The 9,929-nt window shown below is 40.5% G+C and overlaps 1 protein-coding gene across 1 annotated transcript; it reads left to right on the top strand.

Moving 5' to 3' along the window:
• The first annotated feature begins 948 nt into the window (after positions 1 to 948).
• LOC130293867 (nicotinamide N-methyltransferase-like) lies at positions 949 to 9,619 on the top strand. The gene is made up of 3 exons (XM_056543057.1): positions 949 to 1,099; positions 8,421 to 8,619; positions 9,196 to 9,619. Exons 1-3 carry the CDS (start codon positions 949 to 951, stop codon positions 9,617 to 9,619), a joined length of 774 nt encoding a protein of 257 aa, XP_056399032.1.
• Positions 9,620 to 9,929: the final 310 nt, after the last annotated feature.

The following is a 9,929-nucleotide window of genomic DNA, read 5'->3' as shown; positions in this document are numbered from 1 at the left end:
CACACTGAACAGCTGTGTTTCACAGGATGTGCTCTCTGCTGACACCTCTGTCCATGTAAGGAACTGTCCAGAGCAGGACCACCTTCCCATAGCAAACCTCTGCTGCTCTGAACGTCCTTGTGCGGCATCTTTAAGGCAACGTCACTAGTCTGGGGCCGGCACGGAGAAGAGGGCCTCTTCCCCCCCCCCGTGAAAATGGAAAGCCCGGAACGACTAACCCTCCCCACTGGACGGACCCTGCAGCATAGATGGCCTGGACCAGCTCACCCTTCCTTCCCACCGAGGGGAGGTGAGTAGAAAACTAAAGGAGGGGGGGGGTCTGGACAAAGGCCGCAGTGGTCTTCAACCTGCGGACCTCCAGAGGTTTCAAAACTACAACTCTCAGCATGCCCGGACAGCCAATGGCTGTCCGGGCATGCTGGGAGTTGTAGTTTTGCAACATCTGGAGGTCCGCAGGTTGAAGACCACTGAGAAGGGATTGACAGGCGGAGAGTTCACTCGAGTATAAGTCGAGGGGGGCGTTTTCAGCACGAAAAATCGTGCTGAAAAACTCTGCTTATACTCGAGTATATACGGTACTATTATTTTAACTACTAACAAGAAAAAGTAAAACCATGTTTCACTATAATACGGATCTGTCAGTCTATCATGCTGTCTGTGCTGTATGGAAACTTGTGACTATAACTGTAGACTCTATGAGAAGTCATTGCAGACTAATGATCTTTCTTAGGATTCTTCTTTTTTTCCATTGTTGATATTACAGTAAAATGATTTGTTTATGTTAACACATGAATCTAATATGGACATTTTCCCATGACTGTTTCATGAACATAATAACTCATGATGTGATATGTAATTCTTATTATGATTTTATTTTATAATTGATACATACAGACCTGTAGCTCCGGCGTAGAGATCAGTCACCTGTCTGGGATAGAAGATTAGACGATGGATTCCAGCCCCCATAAGATCTATCATGTACACGGATTTGATTCCAGACAAGCCCTGGAGGATTATTTTTCAGATAAACCTGATATGGCCTTTGAAGAGGATGCCTTGATGTTTCCCATTGAAAATCTTAAGAAAACTTTCACAGAGGGTATGTATCTAGAATTTTCTATGTTTAATTGGTTTTAAGCAATTAACACCAAAATAGAATTGAACTAATTTATTGTTTGGGTGTGGAATATCAATGGGGATAACCACACTGCTCCAGTTATATCAACTAAGGAAAGAAATCCTTGGTCATGGGGAATGATAAAAGATATACAGTATTTATCGGCGTATAACACGCACCCCCATTTTAAATGGGAAATTTAAGTAAAGAAAAAATACATATAAGATAAATGACAGACTAAATGCCATATCATCCCTCTAACTTTGATTTTGCCTGAACTTCAATTTGGTCCCCCCTTCCAGTGCCACATCATTCCTCCCCTTTTATCAGCCCCTGTGCTACATTTACACCCAACCCCCCCCTTACCCTCTCATCATTCCCCCACTGTCTTATCATTCCCCAACCCGCTCTCATCATGTCCCCCTCTCATCATGCCCCCTCTCATCATGCCCCCCTCTCATCATACCCCCCTCTCATCATGTCTCCCTCTCATCATGCCCCCTCTCATCATGTCCCCCTCTCATCATGCCCCCTCTCATCATGCCCCCCTCTCATCATGCCCCCCTCTCATCATGCCCCCCTCTCATCATGCCCCCCTCTCATCATGCCCCCTCTCATCATTCCCCCTCTCATCATGCCCCCCTCTCATCATGCCCCCTCTCATCATACCCCCCTCTCACCATGCCCCCCTCTCATCATGCCCCTCTCATCATGCCCCCTCTCATCATGCCCCCCTCTCATCATGCCCCCTTCTCATCATGCCCCCTCTCATCATGCCCCCCTCTCATCATGGCCCCCTCTCATCATGCCCCCCTCTCATCATGCCCCCTCTCATCATGCCTCCTCTCATCATGCCCCCCTCACATCATTCCCCCTTTTTCTCATGCCCCCTTCTCATCTTGCCCCCTTCTCATCATGCCCCCTCTTATCATGCCCCCCTCTCATCATGCCCCCTTCTCATCATGCCCCCTTCTCATCATGCCCCCCTCTCATCATGCCCCCCTCTCATCATTCCCCCTCTCATCATGCCCCCCTCTCATCATGCCCCCCTCTCATCATTCCCCCTTTTCCTCATGCCCCCTTCTCCTCATGCCCCCTTCTCATCATGCCCCCTCTCATCTTGCCCCCTTCGCATCATGCCCCCTTTCAGAATCCCCTCCCCCCCCGTTTTTTATATATATATATTTTTTCCCATCTTACTTACCTAGCCGCACTCGGCAGGCCAGGTCCAGTGTCGGGTCTTGCGGGCTGCAGTCAGTGAAGCAGGATGAGTGACGTCCTCTGCCTGCTGCACAGCATCAGGGACGTCACTCATCATTCGCTGCAGCTGCCGCTGGTCAGTGTGGCCGCAGCGCCGGCTCTTTGTTTAACTTCAGCAGCTCAACCGCAGCCACCTTAGTATAGTCACAGCGGCAGCAGCATTGAATAATGAGTGACGTCCCTGATTCTGTGCAGCGGAGCTAGCAGAGAACGTCACTCATCCTGCTTCACTGACCGCAGCACACAAGACCCGACACCGGACCTGGCCTGCCGAGCGCGGCTAGGTAAGGAAGATTAAAAAAAACAATACAATAAAAAGCAGGGGGGAAAGGGAGGAAAATCAAATAAAAAGCAAAGCGGGTGCCCGGCGCTGGTCACTGATTTAAAGTGGCCGTGGCCAGGCTGCTATTCCTTAACAAGCAGCCGCTGCTGAGGCCACTTTAAATCAGTGACAAAAAGATTTATCGGTGTATAACACGCAGGCAGACTTTTTGCCTTGAATTTTAGTTTTAAAAGTGCGTGTTATACGCCGATAAATACGGTAGTTTCTGAGTTTTGTAAAGTCAATGATTTCCCCCCTATAATTATAAGAATTTTATAAATTTGTTAAGGAGAATAAAGAAAACTTAACAATTTGAGGTTTGCAAACACATTTAAAGGGGTATTCCAGGCAAAAACTTTTTTATATATATATAAACTGGCTCCAGAAAGTTAAACAGATTTGTAAATTACTTCTATTAAAAAATCTTAATCCTTTCAGTACTTATGAGCTTCTGAAGTTAAGGGTGTTCTTTTCTGTCTAAGTCCTCTCTGATGACCCCTGTCTTGGGAAATGCCCAGTTTAGAAGAGGTTTGCTATGGGGATTTGCTTCTAAACCGGGCGTTTCCCGAGACAGGTGTCATCAGAGAGGATTTAGACAGAAAAGAACAACCTTAACTTCAGAAGCTCATAAGTACTGAAAGAATTAAAACATTTTAATAGAAGTAATTTACAAATCTGTTTAACTTTCTGGAGCCAGTTGATATATATAAAAAAGTTTTTACCTGGATAACCCCTTAAAGCCTGTCCGTGCCAAGGCCATTTGCTGATGACTTTAAGCTCTGATAACCTAGAATTTAAAGGGTTATTCCCATCCTAGCCATTTATGGCATATTTTTTGATATTCTGAACATTCCTCATATTTATGGAATGCTCTCCTGTGACCCACTCCCTTCTCCAAAACAGGGGGGGGTGGGGGGGGGGGGGGGGGGGGGAAGACTGAACACATTGGCATTATGGAACCAGCCAACTTGTGTTTTGTTGTTTTTGAAACCCCTATGGAAATTAGATGAAGTAAAAGAACAGTGTAACTTCATGTGCTGTACTGTCTCCATAAGACTCATTAAAGGGGTACTCCGTTAGAAAACTTTTTTTTTTCTAATCAACTGGTGCCATAAAGATGAACATATTTTTTTTTATTATTTCTATTTAAAAATCTTAATCCTTCCAGTAGTTATAAGCTGTTGTATGCTCCACCGGATGTTCTTTTATTTTTAAATATCCTTTCTGTCTGACCACAGTGCTCTCTGCTGACACCTCTGTCAATTTTAGGAACGGTCCAGAGTAGGAGAAAATCCCCATAGCAAACCTATCCTGCTCTGGACAGTTCCTGACATGGACAGAGGTGTCAGCAGAGAGCACTGTGGTCAGACAGAAAGGAAATTAAAAAATAAGTGAACTTCCTGTGGAACATGCAGCAGCTGATGAATAATGGAAAGATTAAGATTTTTAAATAGAAGGGATTTACAAATCTGTTTAACTTTCTGGCATCAGTTGATTAAAAAAAAAGAAAAGTTTTAAAGTGGAGTACCCCTTTAAGACCTATGTAATTGCAAAACAGCAACATATAAGAAGATGGATTGTTTCCATTATCCTGGTTACCTCTCTGTTCAGTCTTTGCCTGGTAAACAGTGGCCAGCAGCAGCAGGAGTAACAGGAGGCAGATGACTTCCATTCTGGAGATAGTTATGGGTCTTACTTCAAAGCTAGTAGACATTCATGTAATATACTGTAAATTAGGCCATAATTATCTAATTAAATTACAGAGAGTTCTTAGAATCAAAATGGACCAATGATCGTCTTATTCTTAGGTTCCCACCAATGACAGAAGTATTAATGTAAATCATATACAATTCTAGAGAGTGTTTCCGTATTGCTGTATTGTTTGGGAGTCAAGTTTAATTGCCTTACAAGATTTTAATGAAAAAAAGCATATGATAGTCAGTATATGATAGATCAAGAAATATATATATATATATATATATATATATATATATATATATATACACATATATGCCAACTGTATAGGGAGAGGAGCACCGTGATAAGGATTTGAGATCCAGCTGGGTGCTCAGCTCCGGGAACAGACCAATTCCCAAATAATAGCAACTGAAGGTAGAAGCGGCACTCCAATCTTGATTGAATCAAACTGTGTTTTTATTCACACATCTGTGCAAAACAGCAACGTTTCGGCTTAGCAATAAATCATGCTTGAGAAAGGATTTATTGCTAAGCCGAAACGTTGCTGTTTTGCACAGATGTATGAATAAAAACACAGTTTGATTCAATCAAGATTGGAGTGCCGCTTCTACCTTCAGTTGCCATATATATATATATATATATATATATATATATATATATATATATATACACATATACATATATTTATATATATTTTTTTCAAAACAATAAATTACTTATTTATCCCCCCCCCCCCTCGCACCCATCCTACCTCTCCTCCCCTGGTGCAGATGGTTTATACTACAAACAAACTTAGTTGATCAACAATTAACATTCTATCATTTCCATAATTCTACTTAAAGGGGTACTCCGGTGCTTACGCATCTTATCCCCTATCCAAAGGGTCCCGCAGCTGGAAACGCCCGGGATCATGCACGCGACATCCCGTTTGTAATCAGTCCCGTAAGCTTGCATTGAGGGGCAGAGCGTGATGTCACATGGGGGCGGAGGCGTGACGTCACACGCCGCCGGCCCTGCGGTCGACCGTAATCAGACCAGGAGTGAACACGCTCCGGGGACTGATTACAAACGGGGTGCCCCGTGCATGATCCCGGGCGTCCCCAGCTGCGGGACTCCCGCAATCAGGCATCTTATCCCCTATGCTTTGGATAGGGGATAAGATGTGCAAGCACCGGAGTACCCCTTTAATCAGAAATGTTTCATAAAAGGAAGCCGTTTCCAACAAAGCCTTGATAGTAGGCAATTTTTGTGCAATCCAATCCAGTTGCTTTCAATCAGTAATCTAGCCTAAAGAACATCTAATAATTTCATGTTTAAAGGGGTACTCCGCTGCTCAGCATTTGGAACAAACTTTTCCAAACACTGGAGCCGGTACCGGGAGCTCGAGACGTCATAGCCCCGCCCCCTCATGTTGTCACACCACCTCCCATAGACTTGCATTGAGGGGGTGGGATGTGATGTCATGAGGGGGCGGGACTATGACGTCACAAGCTCCCGGCACCGGCTCCAGCGTTTGGAACAGTTTCCTCCAAACGCTGAGCAGCGGAGTACCCCTTTAAGGTGACTCTGGACCTCTATTTCCCCATCATCTCCCAGAATAGCTATCTTGGGACAGATTTGTATCTCTTTCCCCACAATCTTCCTAATTTCATTGAATATTTCCATCCAATATTTATTTTACCTCAACACAGCCCCACCACAAGTGAAATAGGTCTGCTTCTAATTGCCCACACCTTGGGCAACTAAAATTGGTTTGCCTTCCTAACCTACAAAGGAATTTTGGACAGTAATATGTTCTATGAATAATACAAAATTGTGTCAAACAATGATTATTATTAACCCCTTAAGGACCCGGGGTTTTTCAGTTTTGCATTTTTTGTTTTTTCCTCCTTACCTTTAAAAAATCATAACTCTTTCAATTTTGCATCTAAAAATCCATATGATGGCTTATTTTTTGCACCACCAATTCTACTTTATACTGACATCAGCCATTTTACCCAAAGATCTATGGCAAAATGGGGAAAAAAAATCATTGTGAGACAAAATTGAAAAAAAAAAGAAACATTTTGTAATTTTGATGGCTTCCGTTTCTACACAGTAGATTTTTTCGGTAAAAATGACACATTCTCTTTATTCTGTAAGTCCATGCGATTAAAATGATATCCTACTTATGTAGGTTTGATTTTGTCGTACTGCTGGAAAAAATCATAACTACATGCAGGAAAATTTATATGTTTAAAATTGTCATCTTCTGACCCCTGTGACTTTTTTTATTTTTTCGCGTATGGGGCGGTATGAGGGCTAATTTTTTGCGTAGTGATCTGAAGTTTTTAGTGGTACCATTTTTGTATTGATCAGACTTATTGATCGCTTTTTATTCATTTTTTCATGTTATAAAAAGTGACCAAAAATACACTATTTTGGACTTTGGAATTTTTTTGCGCGTACGCCATTGACCGTGAGGTTTATTTATTTTTATAATTCGGACATTTCCATACGCGGTGATACCACATATGTTTATTTTTATTTTTATGTACACAGCTTTTTTTTTTTTTAATGGGGAAAGGGGTGTGATTCAAACTTTTATTAGCGGAGGGGTTAAATGATCTTTATTCAATTTTTTTCCACTTTTTTTTGCAGTGTTATAGCTCCCATAGCGGGCTATAACACTGCACACACTGATCTTTTACATTGTTCAATGGTTTCTCATAGGAAACCATTGATCGATGATTCTACCGCTTGACTGCTGGATCTTAGGCACTGAGCAGTCATTCGGCGATCGGACAGCAAGGAGGCAGGTAGAGACCCTCCGCCTGTCTTGTAAGCTGTTCGTGATTCCGTGGCGATCCCGAACAGCTCCCTGAGCTAACCGGCAATGTTTTAGTTTCACTTTAGACGCGGCAATCAACTTTGAATGCCGTGGCCCCGCGTTATAGAACGGGAGCGGACTCATGACGTACATGTACGTCATGGGTCCTGTAGGGGTTAAATGAATTATACTTGACATTTCTGTATATCTTTCTACACTCCTCCTCTCCAATTTCCCCAATATCTCTAAACCAATTTTATTCACTTTTAAATGTTACCTTCCCTGTCTATAATGTATTTATATATATTTTCCACAATTTTCTTATTCTTGATCCTATTAAAAACAATTTTTTCAATAAACAAATATAGAAAAAAAAGCAAATAGAGTTTGCATCTATGTAGTAAGGCCAGTAAAGAATATTATATACAGAAGCCAAAGGTTTCCCAAAGTAGTTCACAGTTCCTTAAACGGGAACTCAGGTACTTAATGACTAATCCCCTATTAACAAAACTATCAGTTTACATAATATGTGTTACATGAATAAATAAATGAATAAATTAAATCTTAAAATAGATTGCCAGATTAAAAATTTTTCTTCTATCTATGTAGTGTGTGAGAGATTACTTTTTTCCTTTATTTATCTGTAGTTTTTACTTGTGGCACATTGGTGAGGATGAGACTTTTTGATCTCTTTTTCTTTTGTTTTTATTGGGATATGATGTGACCAATAAAACACAGTTTTGGCATTTGTTTACTTATTTTTCCCATTTACAGAACCCACTCTACAATAGCATTATGGTGATACTAAATATGTTTTTATTAGTTTGCATTAAAAAACAAAAACAAAGGAAAATAGTTTGATTTGAATTCTACTATGGGGATTCAAAAAAATATATATCTTTGTTAAAACTTTCCTTTTAACTTTTTTTTAATACCCTTATTAGTCTGACTAGTGAACTTGTTTATGCAGCAAATAATTGTAATCATTCAACTAAACAGAATAAATAAAAAAATGCATTGCATATATGGATTGTCCAAAGCAGAGAACCTCCGTGTAGCATTGATCATATAGGATTTTTTCTGTATTGGTAAAGTAATGTCTCCATATTTCTGAAGTGATCTAAACATATGTAATGGTTTAACGTTAAATTCTTTGAGGGTTATAATATGCTAGATGTTTTAGTATGGGTTTACTTTTATTTATTTTCTTGTAGAACATATTAAAGGAGATGTCCTGATAGACCTCAGCGCTGGTTCCTATGTCCATCATCTGTTTTCGGCCTGTGAGTTTTTCAATCACACCATAGTCCTGAAGGTCCAAGACAGATGCATCATGGAGCTGAAGAGATGGCTGGACACACGGACGGGAGCATTCAATTGGGGCCATGTCACAAAACTTCATGTAGAAAAAAGGTGAAGTATTTTGTCCAAATATAAGATGAAACCCAGTGTTATTGCTACTTTATCGGAAATTCAAAGGCAGATCTAGGACATGTTTAGACAGTTTTTCTTCTACCTACCTTATTTCTGCATTGCTAGTCTATTCAGGATCCGATTTCTCAGTTGGAAAATCCATATTTGTCCTTTCAGAACAACATTCTCCTCCATAGTGCCCTGTCCTGTAAAATAATGGGAACCACTGGGGGCACAATATAAAATTGGTACATGGCATAACAGCCTTGGCAGAACGAAGGTTTTGGTATTATTACAGGAAACCAATAATGGAAAAGTATCTACTGAGCCCTCATGCTGCCCTATTGATGCTGACTGTAGGACATTGGAGGAGATTTATCAGAACCTGTCTAGAGGAAAAGTTGCTGAGTTGCCCATAGCAACCAATCAGATCGCTTCTTTCATTTTTCAGAGGCCTTTACAAAAGTGAAAGAAGCGATCTGATTGGTTGCTATGGGCAACTCAGCAACTTTTCCTCTAGACAGGTTCTGATAAATTTCCCCACATAACCCTTTTCATTTTCCCTATTTCTTTTAGTGACCAGTTGCAGGACAAAGAAGAAAAAGTTAGATCGGCCATTCAACATGTGATGAGATGTAACCTTGAGAAAGAAAATATGACGGATCCGATAGTCTTACCACCAGCAGATTGTATCATCAGCGCTTGGCTCCTAGATCAGATCAGCAAAGACCAAGAGGATTATATAAGATATCTCAGGAAGTTCTCAGGGTTACTAAAACCGGGAGGACACCTGATATTAATTGGGATTTTAGATACAACATATTTTGAAGTTGGGAAAGACAAGTTCCATGCTCTCACATATGATGAGGATTTTGCCAGGAAAGCTCTAGTTGGAGAAGGATTTGTTATAGATAACTGTGTGGTTAAGAAGAGAACGGCTGTGAGTGACCTTATTGATTATAAAGAACTTGTATTTATTGATTCTCACAAGCAGAAGTAGAAATTAGAAGCATACAAATTATTATTATTATTATTATTATTAATAACATTTATGTATACAGCATCAACACTTTTTTGTTACACTTTTCTAAGTTTACAATTAGAATCTGTTTAGATTGTAATAGAGCTTATAATAACATTATATATAACCATGATGGAGGCCGAACCAACCCTCTTTTGGCCACTGTCTGGTAAGGTATGACATTAGATTTTTTAAGTAAATTTATACAAATATGATGTAATATTCTAACAGTTTCCTCTATAATCTTATTTACCTTGAGAATGTATAAAGAATGTATAAAGAATTGTGT

This window comes from Hyla sarda, chromosome 10 (assembly GCF_029499605.1).
Source record: "Hyla sarda isolate aHylSar1 chromosome 10, aHylSar1.hap1, whole genome shotgun sequence".
Lineage (NCBI taxonomy): Eukaryota > Metazoa > Chordata > Amphibia > Anura > Hylidae > Hyla > Hyla sarda.
Note: the sequence above shows the minus strand (reverse complement) of the source record. Positions and strands in the feature narration are given on the sequence as shown.